The sequence below is a fragment of the Cryptotermes secundus genome, unplaced genomic scaffold, assembly GCF_002891405.2.
Source record: "Cryptotermes secundus unplaced genomic scaffold, Csec_1.0 scaffold145, whole genome shotgun sequence".
NCBI classification, from domain to species: domain Eukaryota; kingdom Metazoa; phylum Arthropoda; class Insecta; order Blattodea; family Kalotermitidae; genus Cryptotermes; species Cryptotermes secundus.
In genome coordinates this window covers 245,153-267,574 of record NW_019727392.1, presented here as the reverse complement: position 1 = coordinate 267,574, position 22,422 = coordinate 245,153, and the positions used below count along the sequence as shown (strand labels likewise).

The 22,422-nt window shown below is 44.9% G+C and overlaps 2 protein-coding genes across 2 annotated transcripts in view; one reads left to right on the top strand and one right to left on the bottom strand.

Annotated features, from left to right (window-relative positions):
* Positions 1-22,422, top strand: part of LOC111864627 (A disintegrin and metalloproteinase with thrombospondin motifs 9) — a 363,750-nt gene that overhangs the window by 134,561 nt on the left and 206,767 nt on the right. The gene's annotated exons all lie outside the window — the stretch shown is intronic.
* Positions 10,158-17,336, bottom strand: LOC117282319. Its single transcript, XM_033751505.1, has 2 exons — positions 17,233-17,336; positions 10,158-11,895 (listed from the first exon to the last, which is right to left on the bottom strand). The coding sequence occupies exon 2, from the start codon at positions 11,885-11,887 to the stop codon at positions 10,502-10,504; it is 1,386 nt and encodes a 461-aa protein (XP_033607396.1). The 5' UTR covers positions 11,888-11,895; positions 17,233-17,336; the 3' UTR covers positions 10,158-10,501.

Sequence of the window (22,422 nt, the reverse complement as noted above, 5' to 3'; positions counted from 1 at the left end):
CTTCTTGTCACTCACTGAACCTGTGGCCCGCCACTTTTTCAGAAGCCTGTTTACACACGACTTTGTGGGAACTGGCGAGTCAGGATATTTCTGACGAAACCTACGTGCGAATTTTCTGTAAATGTTTTTCCTTGCAATAGTTTCGACAATAAACACACGCTGTTTAATAGTGAACTTCATTTCCACCGTCTGTCGACAGCTGTAAACATTCCACTCCACTTCCACAGCAAGACAAAGACTGACTGTTTAATGCAACCTCGGGTTCCGATTATGCAACCATCGGCGTAGGAGCACTGCAGTCGCGGGGAGGAGTTGCATCCGTTCTGCGGTGGTATGACTCACGGCAAATTGCAGCCGCGGCGCGCACTTGATTGTACGCACTGTATATTTCTGTTGCTCAGATACGTTGCACAGAAAAGAAGTTAATTTAAAACTAGAATTGAACTTAAAATTGAATTTTTGCTTTGCTGCTTTATGCAGGTGCTGTGGAAGTTGGCGCTCCTGTATATCTCCCCCCCCCACAAACGAACTTATTGCTGCTGTGGTCTTCCTCAGTACTACCCTCGTTTTATTTCGCCAGATGTGTTTCGACATTATCACATGATTTACGCCATTTGCAATACGGTTGTCTCAGTGTGCAAGAGAACACATACTGTAAGTATGGGAATGTCTGTCCGTCCGCATGTTCCAGTGTTCTACCAAACAGCGGATTTCGTGTCCATAACCGCAACTCCATAACTCCGTTCATACCTGAGGAATTATATGCAATGTTTTTACCGACTTTTATTTTCACGTACAAGGTGTTTCTAAATTACGGTCGTTGTTTCCGTTTATAGGCCATGGAAACCCGGACAATAATTTAGAATCACTCTGTATGACTAATGCGTTTATGTGAGTGTATGACTGTACGTGATACGGATGAGAAGGCCTTGTGATCGTGGACTGAATCCGTCTGAATGCTGTGATGCATTTACACGTTCTGAGCCCTTACTCAGTTACTTCAATTGGAATGTGTGCCCGTTTGCTTGTCTGTCTCTATGTATGTGTAGGCCTATATATATTGTCACGTGTGGGGGAGTGGGGTACGCCTGGCGAAAATAACAGGTTCTATTTCGGATGATTGGATTTACTGGCACTTCGGTTACAAGTTCTCTTAATCACACTCAGGTATAATAATTATATAATTGTAATTATATATCGCTGTTCCACATACTTCAGTTCACTGTTGCACACGCACTAGGATTCTCCATCTTCACTAGTCGTCTCCTGGCAACGGATCTCATCACAGAAACTAGCGCTTCAAGTCACAATGACGTCTTCTTGTTATTTTGTCTTCAGTTACTCTTGAACCTTGGACCTCAAGCGAAGTGAGTTCCAAGTCCAAGTCACATTGCGACTGACGGTCAGTCAGTCAGTACGTCTTGGTGTCGAGCCCCTTCTTGGGCCCACAACCAGATATTTATTACTATTTGACAGTAACGGTCTTGTTATTGTGGAGCGCCCTCTCTGACGAGAGGACTGGTCTGTCTTTTGTATATGCTACTGGCCTTGCCAGCGCAGTCTTTCTCGAGTCCAAGTCCCTTGGGACTAGCGATCATATTTTACTCTCTCATATTCAAGACTTCCCTTTTCGTCGGCTCCTACGACTCGCAGGGTCACGGTGGAGGTACTCCATACGGGTAACTCGAAGATAGGTCCCATTTCCGGAACCCGCACAGAAAAGAGTGCCTCTTTTGTTGCGTGGCACAGGTCACACAGAAAACACCTTTCCTCTACTGTTGGGTGACGTCACCGCTCACGCGTTAACGTGTTTACTGAGCCGTTGCCTGGCAATGCGTCACAGTATGTATGTGTTTATGTATACATGCAGGCATGTAGCGACGTGCGCCTCGCTGGCGCCTGGACGGTTTCATGCGATAAGAAAAATGCGTTTTTCTCGAAAGCAACTGCTACTATTTAATTTGATTTAAATTATATGTGGGAAGATGATACGCCTAAATAAAAGTGTACAGGGTAATGAACATAGGCGCACTAGGGGTCCAAACGCGAAATGTTGACCTTGTCGATTTCGTTACTGAGGTAATATCAGTGGGTTAGTGAAGAAAGTTAGTTAGAGAAGAGCTGCAGTTCGGTCATTGTGGGCTGGTGCTGTTAGAAGCTGGTAACTAGGCAGGGAACAGTTCGGGAACAGCCCGTTAGAAGCCGTTATCAGGCAACGACTGGTGAAGACAGCACACGGTTGTGACTGACCTCTCTGAGGCCCTCGCTCCAAGCATTCCTAATCTTGACAGTAGAGCTGTGCGGGTGGAAACCATCACACTCTGGATGCTTCAGCCCTGGGGAAAGGAGCCCCCACGGGGCCGAAGCAGTTTACCCCTGCTGCAAGTTACGTATCTTGTGACGGGCTCAGGCGAAAGTCCCTGAATGCAAGCGCGAAAAGTGGCTTTATTCAGCAGTACACTCTAGCAGCTTTAGCTGAATACATCTGAGACACGAAATTAATTTACAATTCGGGACACTGTCTCTGTACGCTGTGCCAACTGAACGAAAGCAATTACGCTACACGTCCCATAAAAACGCACTCGGTTATAAATGAAGACAAATGTGGAAGTCACGCTTCCATGCCTTCATCTACATAAATTCCAGAGTATGAAGAAGCTGAAGTTGCAATAGGATCCGTACTCACAATGCATTGGATGGTGCTTAATAGGATACGCATGGCTAAGGATCTACTTGTGCGCTTGCGCGAACTCACCGGGTGAACGTCCTTATCTGAATTTCGAATCGAAACTCGCCTTTGTCACTCCGCTCACAAACAGACATGTCTGCTTATTTCATTACGATGCATGTCACGGCGAGAGTAAACAGAGAACTGAACTCGTCCGATCGCATTTAAATGGCCTTCCCTGCAGATATTTTCACATCCTGTAACACGCCGCAGAGGCCCATAGGATTGTGAGACGTCGAGGCTCCCACATTATCTAGACAGTCGGCTCACAGATGGCGGTGAGATTGTCAGCCTTACGCGCCGGAAGGCGGCCCTTCACCCACAGGAAGATTCCTAGTACTTATTTCTTTTAGAAGGTGAGTGGACCCCAGAGCCGTAGTACGGCTGGAAGGATTAGGTCAATTGACAAAAAGAAACACAATAACCTCTTCGGGAATCGAACCCTCGATCTTCCGGCTTGTAGCATAGTGCCTCAACCAATTACGCTACCGCGTGCTAGGGTAGGCAAAGGGGCATTGGGGATGAGTTAATGGAGCCAAGGGGCCGGTTGCCCTAAACGTTTGGCAGCCGCTGCTGTGGAGTGGGGTGGGGTGGGGTGTGAAGATAGTCTCAGATAGCTGAAGCATGTATCCTGGGTCTCTTTCGTTGCAAGAATTCCTGGTGTTGTCTAAGCATGCGGCTGGCTCGCCACTTGGCTAAATGCACAGCGAAGGCAAATGAACGTTTAGACAGGAGCCGTAACTCACATGTAGCACGTGCAGTCTAAACATTTCGCTTGTTTTAAGATATGCGGTTTTGTTGGTGACGTTTGTCGCTGGGAGATGAAAGCGAGACCATGGATGCTGTATTGACAGTAACTGCTTGCCATTTATGCTGTTGTGTGGTGGCCTGCAAGAGACACAGCTACTACTGGGATTGTGCTGAATCCTTCGGAACCATATTGTATAACATTCAAGCAGAGAACTATTGTGGCATGTCTGCTGAAAACCAGAATTTTGATGCCGACAGAGACAGCCATTGCTAGGGAAGGATTCTCTAAACAACGACCATTCCTAGGCAGTTGCCGCAACAGACACGCACGCAACAATATTGTAACTGCTGGAAGCTGTGTTTCCTGCGTGGTCCGTGCCGATTCTATATAACGATCACCCGTCCTCTCGTCATAGAAGGCGCCCCACAGAAAACAAGACCGTAACTGACAAATCAGTAATAAATATCTGGTCATGTGCTCCAGATGGGGCTCGACACCAGGACTTACTGATTGACAATCGCCTTGTGACTTTGACTTTGTAGAGGTGGGCTGAATACTTCCACCGTAGCACTGCGAGCGTAGGAGGCGACGAAAAGGGAACCCAGTGCCTGGAGGTAAACCCGGGCCACCCCTTTTCTGGGGGATATAAATACGGGGAGCTAGCCCTCCAGGTTTGGGGAGTCTCGAATCTGAGACAGTAAAATGTGGTCAAGAGTCCCACGGGACTCGGACCTGAGAATGACTGCGCTGACGAGGACCAGCAGCAATTGTAAATGACAGACTCATCCTTTCGTTAGAGAGGATAATACTTAAGGACTATAACCGCAAGTGTTCAGTTGGGGAAAAAATACTGGTCGTGAGTCTCAAGGGGCATTTATCCAAGACGAACTCATTGGCGGTAAACCCCCAGTCGTAAAGTAACTCTGACAGTCTCTACGGGACAGTCTTAAGGCAGTAGTGAGAAGAGTACGACGTTGGTGTGAGATGGCCGCCAGCCTACGTGGTCTTGAGCTCGGAAACAGAGGAACTTCCACTGTTGAAAACCGCTACCAAGCAACGCAGTGAAGGCCGTGACTAAGAACACTAATTTGTGTGTGATAATAATTTGTAAAGTATAGTCATTGATTGTATGAGTGTCCAGTAAATCCAGCTGTCAATCCAAACCCCAACTATAGTGACACTCCAGCATGTGACAGTATTTTTACTGACAGTCCAAGCCACGTCGAGCCACATGTCTATCGACTTTTGAGAGCTTCAGAACTTAATCCTGAGTGGAAGGGGGCTACAGGGCCTAATCCGCACACACCGAAGGAAGAAGTAAGAAAAAGGAATTGTTTTGATGAAAGTTAACACATTCTTCGAAAATATGGCACAGTTCAGATATTTGGGAGCGACAGTAACAAATCAAAATTTGATTCTGGAGGAATTAAGAAGAGACCGAATTCGGGCAGCGCTTGCTATCATTCAGTCCAGGACATCTAGTCTTCTCGTCTCTCTCCAAAAACACAAATTAGAATATAAAGCAATATAATTTCGCTTGTGCAGATCACAGTGGGGGCGCGATCTAAGGCATGAACTGTCTTCGATCGTTCGAACACTTGGATCGTGGGTTCGAATCCCACTCAAGTTATGAATTCTTGTGTGCGTTTATTCTGTGTTTGTGTTGTTCTGTGTGTGGGTAGCGGCCTTGCAACGGCTGATCCCCCGTCCAAGGAGTCCTACCGACTGTGTATAGGATTAAGAAACGGAAATAGCGGTCAAGGTCCAACAAAAGGGCCATAGAGCCATAGACAGATACATTTGCTTGTAGTTTTGTATGGGTGCGAAACTTGGTCTCTGTCATTGAGGGAGGAACATAGACTGAGGGTGTTTGAGAACAGGGTGTTGAGGAGAATATTTGGACCGAAGAGAGATTAAGTGACGGGAGGTTGGAGAAAACTGCATAATGAGGAGCTTCATAACTTGTACTCTTCTCCAAGTATAATTAGAATGATCAAGTCAAGGAGGATGAGGTGGGCAGGTAATGTAGTACGCATGGGAGCTGAAAAAAGAGAACTGCATACGTTGTTCTGATGGGAAAATCCGAAGGAAGTAGACTACTAGGAATACCTAGGGGGAGGATAATATTGAAGTGGCTCATAGAGAAACAGGATGGGGGATGTGGATTGGATTCATCTGGCTCAGAAGAGGGAACAGTACCAAGATTTTGTTAGCGCAGTGATGAACCTGCCATTTCCATTGACTACGTGGAATATCTTGAGTGGCTGAGCAACTGGTGGCTTGTCCATGGATCTGTAACAGCCGTGAGAGGACCTTCGGGTCGCCGCCGCCGCGGTTTCCCCACCAGGAGAAGCGAAGACACAGAACACACAGAAGTGTTTGTTGTGACTGCAGTTCATTCAACTGTGACAGTGACTACAGCTCTGCTCGCTTGGCGTGCCGTGCCAGGGGTTTTTTGTTTGAAATATTGGAGGCGTTCACCTTATTGAGTGTCTGGCCTCGTTTACTAATCCACTCTTCCAGTCTGGAGCTATAAGCCGTGCTCTGTTCCATGAACCAGGGCGAGCGAATCACGATCGTTGGCGGTCATCTCCGTGCGAAAGTGACGTGCAATGTGGGATCCGTGTCTGGTAGCAGGCCAGACGTCAGAGATCTACCGGGGTGAAAACAAAGTTCCATCAGATGCGTTATGTTTGGACGCTTTGTTCGTGGGTTCTGTAATGGGACTTTATCAACTGAAGATGTTATTTTGCGTCGAACGAGATGAGATGAAGAATTTAAATTTACAGAAGCGACAGGAAGTGATTGTTTCCAAATCCTGTCTCTACAGTGCTTCCCAGTCTGGTAGCCTCATTTCGGCTAAAGTCAGTGTTTTTGTAAGAATGGTTTAAATTAGACCACACACTGGTCTACTGTGACAATGTTATGCTGCCGAATCATGCCGCACGTCACTTATTTCCGCTTCTTAGATCGTCTCACACGCAAACTTGTGTTAAAATCTTAAAATACCCTTTTAATTTTAAATCATTGGTGCCCTACGTGTTTCGACCCATATCGTCATCAAGTGCTTCGAAAATTGATGTTGAAAACTGCTGCACTTACGTCAATAAATATAATTCCAAATTGTACCCTGTTCTAGTGCTGTGTGATTCCTCTTACAGTTGCGCATGACACGTAAGAGGAACCACCTAGCACTACAAAAGCAAAAACCACTCATGTGCTCATAAACGAGGGCATACTTTGGAATTCATTGACGGAAATGAAGCAATTCACAGATCACCACAGCACCCGCTAAACCTTTTTCCAGCCTGCTGTGTCTTCAACAGTCGTTCCATAGCAACGGCTTCTAACAGTGAAGATTTTTAAGCTTTCCGCACTCACGCCATTACCGTTGGGCGAATATCCCGCAACTACACAACTACAGCGACATGTCTTCTCAGCCTCCCTTGCAGAACTTAACTCACACAAACATCGCAGACTTCACTTCACAGCCTCCCGTATAGTAGAACTGCCACGCTACAGAGCCCTACCGGTTAATGCTGTTTAGGGAAACAGTCTCTGTTTATTGTGAGAATCTTACAAAACGCATAAACATTCTGTGGGTAGAATGCAGAGCAGATGGTACATACAGTAACCACTGGGCTCTAAAGGGTTAGTAGCTTGCCTTTGTAGTGGTAAAACAGGAAGAAATAGGCGTAAGGCACGTGAGAGGTATTCATACTTTGAGGAAGGTCGATTTTATTGTGATTGAATGCCCATGTGCTGCATGTGTGCTGTATTGAACTGGGTTGATATCCGTCCAGAAGCCTCGAGTACTGAAATTCTAGAGCTGAGCCTTCCACCTCGCACGGCGTAGGGTGGGCGCCGTGAGTTGGGTTTCCGCAGGATAGCAGAAGGAAGGCTATTATCAACGTAATTTAAATGCATAAGCCTAAGCATTTATTTGTCACACATGTAAAATTCAAGTTCACCCTAAGTAGTGAAGTATAAGGCATAAAACTGGCTTCTTATTAAGTTGGCATATTTACTAATTTACTAATTATTATTATGATTTACTAATCAATGCAAGTAAACGTTACGTGTATGACCCAGAATTAAGGTTTTAATTTTTGTATGCAAATGAACTCTGATATACATCAAGTGTTACGTCAGACAGTGAGATGAGATGGTGTCAGTCATTGTACTGGTTTTACATTGAGACAATTAAAAGAGCAGGTTTCATCACAAAATTATTTCCAAGTTTTCGAGAACACACCCGGTCCACTAAAAGTATCCTCCAATGAACTTAATTTTATTTCGTAAATATTCGCTTCTGTCGCAGAAGTATGAAGGTTGCATTATAACCAACCGTGGCATTGCCTCCTTGATCTCATTTATGACATCGTCTCTGCGTCTAAACAGAGGTCCAGCGTAGAAATACAGTAAACCGGATATATTTGTTGAGACAGTTCCTCATCAAGAGAGTCTTAATGTTTCTACATCTCAGAATTTGCCGGAACATGGCTTCTGAGATGCGAATGCCGGACACGTCGAGGTGTTGCAACTCCGGACAGCTTTCGGCAAAGAATTTCATAGCCTTCTTGCCCACGATTTTGCAGTCCGATACATCCAGGTACTTTAGCTTCTTACAGGAACGGATATTCATAAGCCCTCTGCAATGAAGGCGATGGTTTCCTTCCAAATAGAGATGCATAAGTAAAGGAGATTTCAATGTGACCGTATTCAGAAGTGCATTGATGTCTCCATGTGTGTTCGGTAAGCCGATGTACGCTAAATGAGATAACAGGTCATGAAATAAAGTTAAAATGATTTGCTTTTCCACATAAGGTAGGCAATGATGTACTTCGAGCGTTGTCAAGTTTCGTAGCTGGGTAATTGGAGGTATTTCGTGAAATGGCTCGAAAAACTATATCATGCTGTCATAAATTAGTGACGCCGGTCACAGTAGCCGAGCGGTCTAGGGCATGAACTGTCTTCGCTTCCTCTGAAGTCGGGATCGTGGGTTCGAATCCCATATAAGGCATAGATGTTTGGTGTGTGTATGCGTTTATTCTGTGTGTGTGTGTGTGTGTAGTCGTGTGTTTAGGTAAAGGCTTTGCGACGAGCTGATCACCCGTCCAGGGATACCTACCTACTTTACAAATTATCAGTGAAACTGAGAAGTGCCCCAAAGTGGCAGCAAGACGAAGAAAAAAATGTGTCAGTGACAAGACACGGGTTTGCATTGATGACTGGATGTACTGAACACTTATTACTTGTAACTACAAATCATTGTAATACTATCGATAGTCTGCTACTTTTTACAGATCGATACAGATACAATGGACACTATAGTATTCCATATCTTCACTGATCGTTGCTTGTTAACAGCTTCTGACAATGGAAATTCTTCAGCCAATTTCTGCTGGCCTTGGCCAACAACGTCGTTCTTGGTTTCGAGTCCCGTCGGACCCCAGTTCTAAAACGAAGTAACAAAGTAATAACACAAAGTAGACGCACATAAAATATCTTTTTTAGCTGCATGCCTTTTCAGATAGTTCTTATTGTGCCGCTTTTCATTCTCCTTACATGTAGTCAGATTGCTTCATTCAAATAGTTATAAAGCAAAGCTATCCCTATGAAACAGTCAGCCTTACACACCGGCCGTCCTTTACTCCCCCCCCCCCCGGAAGATTCCTAGTACTCATTTCCGTTAGACGCTGAGTCGATCTCAGGGTCATAGTGCGGCAGGAAGAATTGGGTCAATTGAAAAATCCGATCACCTCATCGGGACTCGAACCCGCGACCTTCAGGCTTGTAGCATAGTACCTCAACCAACTACACTACCAAGTGCCCTCATTTAAACAAGTAGAAATAAATAATTCAAACGAGTTGTGGTTTGACCCTCATGTTACCCGAAGCATACAGGTGTTTCAGTATACAGGAAGAAGTCATCCAAACTCGGGAGCGGACCCCACAGTGAACATCAGATGTTCATAATGTTAGCATAACGACAGAGCCGTTGTCACAAGTTTCAGCGGTTATGATGTGATGTAATCGTGGTACAGGTTTACCGATGTTTTGGGGGAACATATTGCTTCCACCTTCAGTGTCGTAAACCGTCCAAGGAGTCGACAGTTACTGTGCCTGAATATGGAGGGAGTCTGTTTCTGCGGAACGGCGTCACACCCCAGCGGATGATACATGCTTCTACAGGGAGACGCTTGCGTGACTTACCTATACCTCATGACGTCTTGCGGAATTGAAAGATTCGAAGCAGGGGTATTCTGAATAGAGAGCAGATAGGCTTGGTTCGGAATGAGTTTTGTATTGGGCCCCTTCTCTGTGCACTCGAGTCATGGGAGAGGCCCCCTCAGAGACCCTGATATGTCTACTGTGCGAACAAGGGCGGCATACTTGATGTAGCCAACTTTACGAAAGAAAGATCCCTATAAATGGGTAAGAATTTGGGATCGGCGTCTGAGTACCGAAATATTTTGAAAATAAGGAGCTTTGATTTTATGACGGTGCTGTAACCATGCATTTCAATAACTGACAAACTGACAAGGCACCATTGTTCTCACAGCAGATGGATCCGCGCTTTGTGCCTAGCACAGCCCGACACGTTGAAGGGGAGGGTACATTGAGCGTGGTTTCGGCAGGTTGGCAGTCGGAAGACGATTCTTAAACAAAACTGGATCTTGTATACGTAATTGTTTACTTGTCACACGTTTGCAATACAAGCGAAGTAGTGAAATGTCACCAAAAGTTTACAGAATAAAATATTTAAAAATTGGCTTCCTGTTAACATATTTACTAATGTGCCGAAGTTAACGCTACGTCAGTGTATGGGAATGATTCGATTGTTGGTTCTTCAGTCCTGATGTACATCACAATGTTCGGAAGCCAGAGGAAAGTTGCGCTGCGGTAATGACAGTTACGCGGCGTCATATATTGGCCGATGTCAGTGACTCAAGTTTGTGCGCTATGACAGTTAAGAAAGCGGATTCTGTTTACCCACCACAAAAGTATTTCCAGGTTTTCTAGAACACACCCCATCGACTACAGTATTCTTGAATTAATTCAGTTTTAATCCCGTGGTGCTCTTCAATAACCAAGGGGGCCATGACTTTGTGTATAACCAAGCGTGGCATTGCCGCTTGCAGTATATTTATGGCATTGGTTGGCAATTCATAGTTAGCCCCAATGTAGAGGTACGATAACCCGGGCATATTTGGTGGGACAAGTTTGAAATCAACATGTTTTGAGAAGCAGTTTATCATCAAGAGTTTCTTGAGGTTCCTACATCTCACGATTTGCTGGAACATGCCTTTCACCATGGGAATGTCGGACACGTCGAGTAGTTCGAGAACGGGACAGCCTTCAGCAATCCACATCATACCCAAGACGCCCAGATTTAGGCAGTTCGATACATACAGGCACTGCAGCATCTGACAGGAACCTATATTCTCCAGCGCTCTGAAACCAAGTTCCTTATTTCCTCCCAAATCGAGATGCTTAAGTAAAGGACACTTCACTATGATCTCGCTCACGATTGTTTCGATGTTCCCGGCTGAATGATGTAAGTCAATGTAATTTAAGCGAGGTAAGACGTTAATAAAAAACCTTAGCGGAATTTCTTGTAGCGTACGTGTTGTACAGTTTGACAGTCGGAGCGCAGTCAAGTTTTGTAGCTGTGTATGATTAATGGGAGGCAGTTCATGGACGTTGCCATCAATGTCGCCATCCACGAAGGCGACGCTTTTCAGATTCGTGCACTCGATCATGGCCTTCATCAGAGCTGCAAAGATGTGTCCAGGATGAATGTAAGTTTGAAGCTGATACTTCTTGAATTTCATCAAGTAACAAATTTCACTGTCAGGACAGTTGAAATCTTCACATTTCAGCGTCTTCAGATTGGGACAACCGTCCGCGATGGGTTTCAGCACCCCGGCCGCCGGAGATCGTGTACTAGGAGAACGCAAAGCTAAATGAAGTAGAGTTTCTGATTGAGCAATAATGCTAGTGAGTTGAGAACCTTCCGTGACAGGGTTAATTAAAATATGAAGGGTGCTCAACTCAGTTAGACGTTCCATAGTTAATCTGAGATGTGTCGGATTTAATGTTAAGTTGGGAATTATTAAGACGCTGATTTTCCTACAGCATTCAGACAGTTTTTCTACGACATTGTGAGTGCCACGGTATTGAAATTTTCTCAGTTTCGGCATATTCTCCAACATAAACGCAATCTCATTTTCTTGGGTGTTTTTATTTGGAGAGTAGGTCTTCTTTATCCATATGTAATCGCGGTCAGAAAGCTTCCTCCATCGAGTGCAGACATTTCTCACGCGGAATCTGATCTGCTCGATACTTAAGTAAGAGAATATGTTCTGAAGTATCTCATCTGGAAGATTATTGATGGAGGCCATAGTCCAATCTGTAACAGAAATTTAAAAATCTGAATACCTTTGTATATGATGTCTTATTATGCGTGACGTTTTGTTGACATGGGACTAAGTAAAAATATAATGTCACTTGTACGAGTAACTATAGACGGGGTTTGGATTTGTAATTGGATTTGTTGGACTATTGCAAACGGTTAACTACAAGTTACTGTAGCGCTACCGCTGATCCAGACACTACACTACAGCACGCACTAAGTCTTCTTGGTTTGTCTTCACTGGTTGTTGTCTGGTGAAGGATCAAGTCGGAGTCAAGAGTTACTTTGCGACTGTTTATCGCTAATCAGTTAAGTCTTGGCCCCAAGACCCTACAGAATCACGACCAGAGATTTTTACAACTGAACCCTTGAGGTCATAGCCCTTATGTAACATCCTCTCTGACGAGAAGGTGGGTCTGTCTCTTATGAATATTATTTTCCTTTCGTCAAGTGTACGTATCGCACATTTAGCTTGTTATTTAAAATTCTTCTTTTTGCATTGTACACAAGTCCAGGCTTCGCGGAGCAGATCATTCCTATCCTACGTATCGTATGCTACAACGGCAACTTATTCCCTGGACGGTCGTGATCTTGGCCACCGCTAAGTTTAACGGATCCCGTAATCCGTCCCTGGCATATATTATCGAAGCGGCCCACATAGAAAACACCGTCTTCAGCAGCTCTTGTGTTATTGCGTTTGTGTGCGCTGCGGCTGTCACGCGTGGAAACGTGTTTACAGAACCATTACCACTCAACGGCCGTCTGTTCTGGCTTTGAGCTCCCATGTCATGAATGTGTGGTGAGGGCTTAACAGTAACAGGCTATAACCATTGGGATATATAAGCTGGTTGTCTCATGTCCTGAAAAACCCGTTCCGGGAGCATTTTGTTTGTTCACGTGATTCATTTGAAGCCGATGTGTGCAGTATCGGAGAGTCCAGTGCGTTGGCCTGCAGGCTCACCTGGCACAATTCCCGCGATGTTTCTATGTTTGAAAAAGCAGGTCAGGTAAAGTTAAAGTTAGGCCATGCCATACTTGATGCCGTTAGTTGCCGGCTTCCCACCATGTCGTCCCATGTTCAAGACCAGGTAAGGTCATGCGGGATTTGTGGTGGACAAAATGGCACTGGGCAAGATTTTCTCCGAGCACTTCTGTTTCCCCTGCCAGTTCTCAGTCCACCGACTGCTCCACATTTAACATCATCATCATCATCATCATCATCATCATCTAACACCCGGGGGGGGGGTAAAATAGGTCAATTAGTGGCTGACGTACCCAGTGGACTCAGTCTCAACCCACCACATGAAACTAAAAAAAGTTAGGATAAGGTCATTAATTGCTGTTTTATTTTGTTCTTATACAAAATCCGGTATAATCTCGGGAAATATTTGAGTTGCGTGTATGGAAGTTTGAATTGTTAGTATAGCTGCAACGTCTTAAGGAACGCCCCCAGGGTAAAAAAGAAGCAGAGCTATCCCTGTAGGTTTGTGAGACGTCCAGGTTCCCGCATTTTCTAGAAAGTCGGCTCACAGATGGCGGTAAGGTTGTTAGCCTTACGCACCGGCCGCCCTTTATCCCCCAGGAAAATTCCTAATTGAAAAAAATCCACCTCATCAGGACTCGAACACGCGACCTTCCGTTTTGTAGCATAGTGCCTTAACCAACTATACTACCGCGTACCTCCGTACGTACTTGTATGAATTTCCGCACTTAGCTTGGCACGTAATGAGGGGAGAGACTGATAATTTGCAACTTAGTGTGTATGGCATTGGCTCCTCTGGATACAGTTTATACAGCTGTGTGTGAGTGTGCACCGTGCACGTAAAAACTTCAGAATGCATTAGAACTCTCAACTGCACGCGCTTTAAACTAATTAATAAAGTAAAGCTATCCCTGTTACCGGCCGGAGCGTAAGGCTGACAACCTTACCGCTATCTATTAGCCGATTGTCTGGATAATGGGGATCCTCAACGTCTCACAACCCTATAGGCCTCTTATCCCTCTAACAGGCCATGGAGGCCCATAGGGTTGAGAGACTTCCGAGGCTTCCACACTGTTTATAGACAATCGGCTCACGGATGGCGGTGAGGTTGTCAGCCTTAGGCTGCGGCATCCCTTTACCCACAGGAAGATTTCTGATAGTCATTTCTGTTGGAGGCTAAGTCAACCCCAGGGAAAAGATTAGCTCAATTGAAATATCCAGTTACCTCGACAAGAATGGAACTCGCGATCTTCCGGGTTATAACATTGTGCCCCAACGAACTACGCTACCGCGTGCTCCTTTAAACCAATAATAATATTCGGAATTCGAAAAGAGTACCAGTAGGATACGTGCAGGGGCGCGACTCAATGTAGGGGAAGAGAAATATTCGTGCAGGCAGGAGACCCCACCTGCCCGTTACATTGGAGCAGCTGTCAGGGATAACTTTGGACTTAATATTACCCACTGTGACTGACAATGACAGACCCGCCCTCTCGTCAGAGAGGACGCTCCAAATGGACAGGACAGTAACTGTCATATAAGAATAAACATCTGGTCATGAGCCCCAGCCAGTGCTCGACATCAAGACAGACTGACTGACGGTCAGTCTAAATGTGACTTTGACTTTGACTTGACTCAGTCAAGTAACGAACAGGCCGTCCACTTAGACACTTAATGAGTTGCATATTATCACATATTTAATGTTTGGCTCTTTTAAAAAATGGGGGCCCATATTTGACAAGTTGACTCTGCACTGTCTACAGTGCATTGACAGGTACTTTATGGTGGGTGCTCTTGGAGGTAGGAAACATACACAGAAACCGTTTGTTGCTGGGGAATGTTGAGTTGAAATGTGTTATGTCTGGCCCAGGTACTGGAAAGTTCCCAATACACAGTAAACCCTCGTCAGTCCGGTTACAGTTAATCCGGATCGAAATGTGAAAAATTTAAAATCCTCTTCGCAGGTGAGTACAAACTTTTAAACGACACGTGGGATTTAGGAGCAAGAGGACTTTCAGGCTGAGTTGAGGGCAGCTGGAGAGACTGAACCCACGCAAGCAAATATACCCAGGATTGGCTTCAGCTGGATGAAGGAGAAATTGCTCGTGACAAAAAGACACGTGGGATTTAGGAACAAGAGGATTTTCGGACTGTGTTGAGGGCAGTCGGAGAGACTGAACCCGCGCAAGCAAATATACCCAGGATTGGCTTCAGCTGGATGAAGGAGAAATTGCTCGTGACAAAAAGACACGTGGGATTTAGGAACAAGAGGATTTTCGGACTGTGTTGAGGGCAGTCGGAGAGACTGAACCCGCGCAAGCAAATATACCCAGGATTGGCTTCAGCTGGATGAAGGAGAAATTGCTCGTGACAAAAAGACACGTGGGATTTAGGAACAAGAGGATTTTCGGACTGTGTTGAGGGCAGTCGGAGAGACTGAACCCGCGCAAGCAAATATACCCAGGATTGGCTTCAGCTGGATGAAGGAGAAATTGCTCGTGACAAAAAGACACGTGGGATTTAGGAACAAGAGGATTTTCGGACTGTGTTGAGGGCAGTCGGAGAGACTGAACCCGCGCAAGCAAATGTACCCAGGATAGGCTTCAGCTGGATGAAGGAGAAATTTCTAGTGACAAAAAGACGCGTGGGATTTAGGAGCAAGAGGACTTTCAGACTGTGTTGAGGGCAGCTGGAGAGACTGAACCCGCGCAAGCAAATATACCCAGGATTGGCTTCAGCTGGATGAAGGAGACCCTGGTGTTCAGCTTCTGACGCGGGAAGAAATTGCTGAAGAGATATTTTTTAATTTACAGTAAAACTTGGTTATAGCAACATCGGTTTCTGCGACACCTCGTCTATTGCGTCAAATATTCAAAGGTATGAACTAATTCCTCATAAAGCAACTGTTTTTATACCTTGCTTAGTACGACATGCACAAATGCATCAACCTCGTATGTAACGTCATTTTCATTCCTGAATTTCTCTGATATGGACATTGAACGTAATTTAGAAAGTGTGTATTGGGCAAGTAACAGGAAACAGATGAAGATAACTGATTACTGTACTCGTATCTAGGTACAGTAAGGCACAACAATTGATGTAATCTACTGTAATTTGGTGAGTAGGCCTACCTTTAATATACAGTATTAGTGTACGGTGTGTATTGTCAGTGAAAAGCGCTGTAATATGTCTTTGATATTACACATTTGGGCAATTCCACGTTAATGTTACGTTAGTCTTTACTTAACTACGTATTTCACTAAAAAATGCAACATTTTAACTCGGTTTTTGGTAGATTTTTACGTGACTAACATAAGGCTACTGTGGAAGTGCCCATTTCGGTTACAACGACATTCGATTATAACGACACTATTTTTAGGTCCCTTTGATGACGTTATAACCAAGTTCTACTGTATTTCCATCAGCGCTGTCTATTATTAAACTTTCCATGTATTTATTTCCCGAGTTTTTTTTTTCTTTAGGGCTAACTTTTGCTTAATTACTCGAGATTAGCGGTTAACCCGGATGAGCTCCACATTTAATCAGAGAGGGGTTTATATATATTCCATACAGAAGCAATTATGATCGACGATGTTTCGAACTTTTGGAGATATGTAGGGCTGTAGGGGCTCATGTATGTTAGCCTTCTAGACCAATATAAAATTTCTCCCTAAACATATGCAATTTGTTTGGCTGTTGAAGTGTTAATGAGAAACAGACTAATTATATTCTGTAGAAGTCTATGTTTTAATATTTTAAATTTTGTGACAAGTTTCAGCGTTCAGGGAATTCTTATATTTACGAAACTTCTCATTGATTTTGTTTATTTGTTTCTTAAAGGAGTGTAAAGAAATATACTGTAGCATCGACAGCCCTAACTAATTGGGGTACAAGTGTGTTGGGACTATGGAGTGGTTAAAATCACTGGATTTGAAGTAAAATTGTACTTTCAAGGTGCATCTTATGTACAAAGAACGAATGGAAGAGGCGGGGGTTCGGCTACGCTACAAGCTGGGCTCGGGGCGAACGTTAGCCGGATTAAATCTTCTACCATCCACAGAGGCAGGTTCATTAATATATAATATATTTTACCAGCAGCCAGTAATTAACTAATGATTCATCAATTGATTGAATTAAATTTGAACAAATTGAAGGTGCTTTTCTTTTGTTGTACTCTCAGTCAATTCTGATTAACGTGCGTTCGTAATACAGTCAGTCTAAATTGTTTAATTTTAAACGAAACTACTCCATTCAAATATTCATTATGTCTACGTTTGTAAATAGAGCCTGTAACATGTCGAAGTCAAACGAATCAGTAGGCAAATTCTGTCTGTCCGTACGATTTGACTTACCTGGAGGCGTCCGCAGCAGCTGAAGGGTAGGCAGGGACTGAACTGCCCCCGCGATGTGCCCACAGCAACAGAACCAGAGTCAGGGCGCACCCTCGCGGTGGCACTCGACGTCAAATGGATGTAGTCACGTCGATATACTGTTCATCGACTTTTCAGATCGCATGACTTTAAACAGAAAGCTATAAAGTAAGACATAATTAAGGCCGCGGCAGAGCTCATGCGGTTAAGTCTCCGGTTTTCCATCGCGACGGCCCTGGTTAAAGCCCAGGTCAGGTCATATGGGATTTGTGGTGGACAAAGTGGCGCTGGGGCGGGTTTCCTCTGCCAATATTCATTCCACTAATTGCTCCACAATCATCATCTGCTACAATGCAGTAATGGCCGTAGTAGCAAGTGGACTCAGTCTCACCGCACCAAGAATTGGAGCCAATCCTGCTCAGCGGTTTAGACTGAAGTAACAGCCATTCAGTTTATGCCTGGCTTTCTGAATACAGGTCATGTTTTATTTTCGTAATCGTTCAGCGAGCACTGCGTCGGGTTCTCATGTTTCATCTCGTAGTGTGGACTAAACATGTTTTGGCGGTGCGTGGGTCAGATCCGTCATGCATTGTCCCCCGTCACTTTATAGAGACACAGGGAGAAGACTTTTACACGTCTCATTCAAGTCACCTGAGGTCAAGAAAATGTGGCTCTATACTCCACTGCCCCATACGTCTTCATGGGGCCTAGTGTTTAATTAGTTAAGCGCGAGGAGGACTTTACTTTTTTTACCTTACATCTCATTCCACCTTCTCCAACACGAGAGATTGCCAAAAGTTCATAATGTACCATCGCAAAATCGTAATTTTTTTTTTGCAGATAATAATAACAACGGGGCACGCGGTAGCGTAGTTGGTTGAGGCACTGTGCTACAAAACGGAAGGTCGCGGGTTCGATTGACGATGTGACTGAATTTTTCAGTTGACGTAATTCTTCCAGCCGCGCTATGGCACTCTAACAGAAATGAGTACAGCAATACCTCGCATAGCCCGGGCAATCGGTTCCGCCAATATCCCGGACTGTTTGAAACCGGACTAACCGAGGAACTGGATACATACAAAAATGATAATCGGTTAAAAAATCTCCGTTTTTCAAATAAATAAAAGGCGATTAATAAATTCAAATTTCTTTATTATAAATAATTTTAAAACATTCATGTTTTCCGCAATTCCCTAAGAATTGCAATATTGATGTCTGCACATTTTTCTTCTTTGGCCTTTTCTCTTCATACATTTCTTTGTAGCAACGAAGTGCATTGTTTATCGTTCGGCGAATTGTAAGGCTACTTTCAACATTGGGATCAACTTCCATAATATGCTCTGACAAGGTTTCAACCATTCCAATAATTTGTTATAGTTGTTCAGCTTTTAATTCTCGTGCAGGCACTTCAACACAGTCGTCATTGTCTAAGTTGGCCTCTCGTTGNAACATAAAAGGGGAGAGCCAAGTGTCGAGCCCGACACCTGCCCGACATTCGTATTTTTCCAGATGCCCATAAACCTCTGTCGGTCTTCAAGTAATCCAATACCCCTCCCGGCTGGTCTCGCACGGTCAGGTCATGGGTTTATGAGATACTGGGCGTAAACAGGTGGCGTTAGGGACAATAGCGGCACCCTTAGCCTGAGGAGGACAATAGCGGAATTACACTTAGAAGGTCCGGGGATGGTACCTCGCCGATGGAGCGTCTCTCACGGTATTAAACAATGCATACATAGTTCTTACTCTTAATTATATAATTTTGACGAGGGAAGTACGGTTACAGTACATACATATACAGCGGGAACCCCAGGAAAAATTGAAATATGTATCGTATCGCATAACTTTAAAACCACATACAAATAAACCGCACAAAAGGAGACTTGACTGTATAAAGGGAATAAACCGATCACTTATGTATTAAAAATAATTTTGTGTACTAATTTTTTAGAATTCATTATTATTTTGCTCAATTAATATTTAATTTGTTTTGAAAATTACAAACCGGACTATAGTGAATCTGGACCGATCGAAGACGGACTATGCGAGGTATTGCTGTACCGGGAATCTTCCTGGGGCTTAGAGGGTCGCCTGCCGGCGTGTAAGGCTGACACCCTCACCGCCGTCTGTGAGCTGAATGTTGCTTTATGTTATTGAAGCGGAGATGTCCTACCAGGTCGCAGAGTCAACCAGAAATATTTTTCAATATACGACATCCAGTCAGGCAGAGGCAGGAGGAGAGGTAGCAGTGCGTGTCAGATATTGAGGTCTATCCAGTCAGGTAGAGGCAGGAGGAGAGGTAGCAGTGCGTGTCAGATATTGAGGTCTATCCAGTCAGGTAGAGGCAGGAGGAGAGGTAGCAGTGCGTGTCAGATATTGAGGTCTATCCAGTCAGGCAGAGGCAGGAGGAGAGGTAGCATTGCGTGTCATATATTGAGGTCTATCCACTCAGGTAGAGGCAGGAGGAGAGGTAGCAGTGCTTGTCAGATTTTGAGGTATATTCAGTCAGGCAGAGGCAGGAGGAGAGGTAGCATTGCGTGTCATATATTGAGGTCTATCCACTCAGGTAGAGGCAGGAGGAGAGGTAGCAGTGCTTGTCAGATTTTGAGGTATATTCAGTCAGGCAGAGGCAGGAGGAGAGGTAGCATTGCGTGTCATATATTGAGGTCTATCCACTCAGGTAGAGGCAGGAGGAGAGGTAGCAGTGCTTGTCAGATTTTGAGGTATATTCAGTCAGGCAGAGGCAGGAGGAGAGGTAGCATTGCGTGTCATATATTGAGGTCTATCCACTCAGGTAGAGGCAGGAGGAGAGGTAGCAGTGCTTGTCAGATTTTGAGGTATATTCAGTCAGGCAGAGGCAGGAGGAGAGGTAGCATTGCGTGTCATATATTGAGGTCTATCCACTCAGGTAGAGGCAGGAGGAGAGGTAGCAGTGCGGGTCAGATATTGAGGTCTATCCAGTCAGGTAGAGGCAGGAGCAGAGGTAGCAGTGCGTGTCAGATATTGAGGTCTATCCAGTCAGGTAGACGCAGGATGAGAGGTAGAGCGTGTCGGATTTTGAGGTATATCCAGTCAGGCAGAGGCAGGAGGAGAGGTAGCAGTGCGGGTCAGATATTGAGGTCTATCCAGTCAGGTAGAGGCTGGAGGAGAAGTAGCATTGCGTGTCAGATATTGAGGTCTAGCCAGTCAGGTAGAGGCAGGAGAAGAGGTAGCAGTGCGTGTCAGATATTGAGGTCTATCCAGTCAGGTAGAGGCAGGAGGAGAGGTAGCATTGCGTGTCAGATTTTGAGGTATATCCAGTCAGGCAGGCAGGAGGAGAGGTTGCATTGCGTGTCAGATATTGAGGTCTATCCAGTCAGGTAGAGGCAGGAGGGGAAGTAACATTGCGTGACAGATATTGAGGTCTATCCAGTCAGGTAGAGGCAGGAGGAGAGGTAGCAGTGCGTGTCAGATATTGAAGTCTATCCACTCAGGTAAAGGCAGGAGGAGAAGTAGCGTTGCGTGTCAGATATACCTCAGATGGAGCTGTTAGACTTCAGGGAAGATGAGGTTTGAGGTTCTCATGGCCGTAAGAGTGAGGAGTACATAAAATATGCTACGATGTGATGGCTTGTGTACCGCTTGACTTCACGTACTTCCTCGATCCTCAAGGATGAAACCAGCTCGTGCAAACAAGGATATACGTTACTCTCCCGTTTTCGTTGCCTGAACCGCTAACATTTCGGACCTGAAAGTAGAAGAATTACTTTTCTTCGAAACATCAGCAAACTGCCGTTGGACTAACTGTTGGGCTACGTGTCACAGCGGTTAGTGCGTTTTTATCCCACTTTTCTAACTAAATTGGAGTAGGGAATTTCTTGAGAAGCCGCCAGTTGTGCAGCTACTCAAGAACTTCCCAGGATTTGGCGGAACCCGAAGGTTCATTACCGTGTTCACAAGAGCCCTCTACTGGTCCCTCTGCTGAACCAGATCAATCTAGTCATACCGCCCCATCCTATCTGTGTAAGATCCATTTTATTATTAATCATATGCCTACATTTTGGTCTTCCTAGTAGTCTCTGTCCTTTTGGATTTCCCACCAATATCCCATATGCATTCCTATTTTCCATTCGTGCTACATGCCCTGCACACCTTATCCTCCTTGACTTGATCATTCTAATTATGCTTGGAGAAGAGTACGAGTTATGGAGCTCCTCATTATGCAGTTTTCTCCAACCTCCTGTCACTTCTTCCCTCTTCGGTCCAAATAATCTCCTCAACACCCTGTTCTCAAACACCCTTAGTCTGTTCCTCCCTTAATGTCAGAGACCAAGTTTCACACCCATACAGAACCACAGGCAAAATCATAATTTTGTAAATTCTGACTTTAATTTTTCTTATTTTGAAGAATTAAAGAGAAGCCAATGCGATCAGAGTCCTGCCTGCGTGTCTGGCTATCCCCCATACGAACCTGTGTATATCATGCCAACTGCGCCAAGCTCAGTGGCACACGTCATCAGTCTGTGTGTCTGGATGTGTATCCTCCCTATCGTTGCCAGGCAACGGCATGGTAGACACGCAACGATAGAAGAAACGTTGGACGCTTCGTCTTCTATGCGGGCCTTGTCGTATCAAAGAAAGCAAGCGGTTAGTTCTTCCCAGATCTTCTGGTTTACAGTGCTTTTCCGGGCTTCGTCAATTCCAGGTTGAGGGGAGAAGAAAAACTGGGATTTGAACTGTGTGCCGCCGCGTCACGAGTTGGGCTTTGCATGTCTATCAAGGAAGACCGACCGGTTCTTTTGAGTCAGCCGCTGGGGTTGTGAGATCCAGTGAGGATATCTGCCTGTCCAAATCGCACAGGGGCGCAGGGAATTGCGTTTCAGCAGGAGAACAATGAGGAAACTGTTCTGAAACTCCTGAGTGTTACAATTGTTTTATTTGCACACGTGTACAAGTGCATTGTTATCCAAAGCACGGGAACATAGGGCGTCATAAAACTGATTATACGGCAAGCCGAGTTGGCTTCATGTCACCGTATCGTTTGTACTTAGGCCAAAGAATTGCATATACAGTGTGTTCAGTTAAGGAGGAAACTTCGCAACACCGCTGACCCGGCCCAACATTCCTCACAGATTGCTACTGTAACTGCTGATAGCAGAATGAGTCATTAGCGCTGATAAACGCGCGCCGCAGTTG

Bases quoted from the DNA above. Each gene is read 5' to 3' on its own strand.
- LOC117282319 (XM_033751505.1), bottom strand. From the start codon at position 11,887: ATGGCCTCCATCAATAATCTTCCAGATGAGATACTTCAGAACATATTC.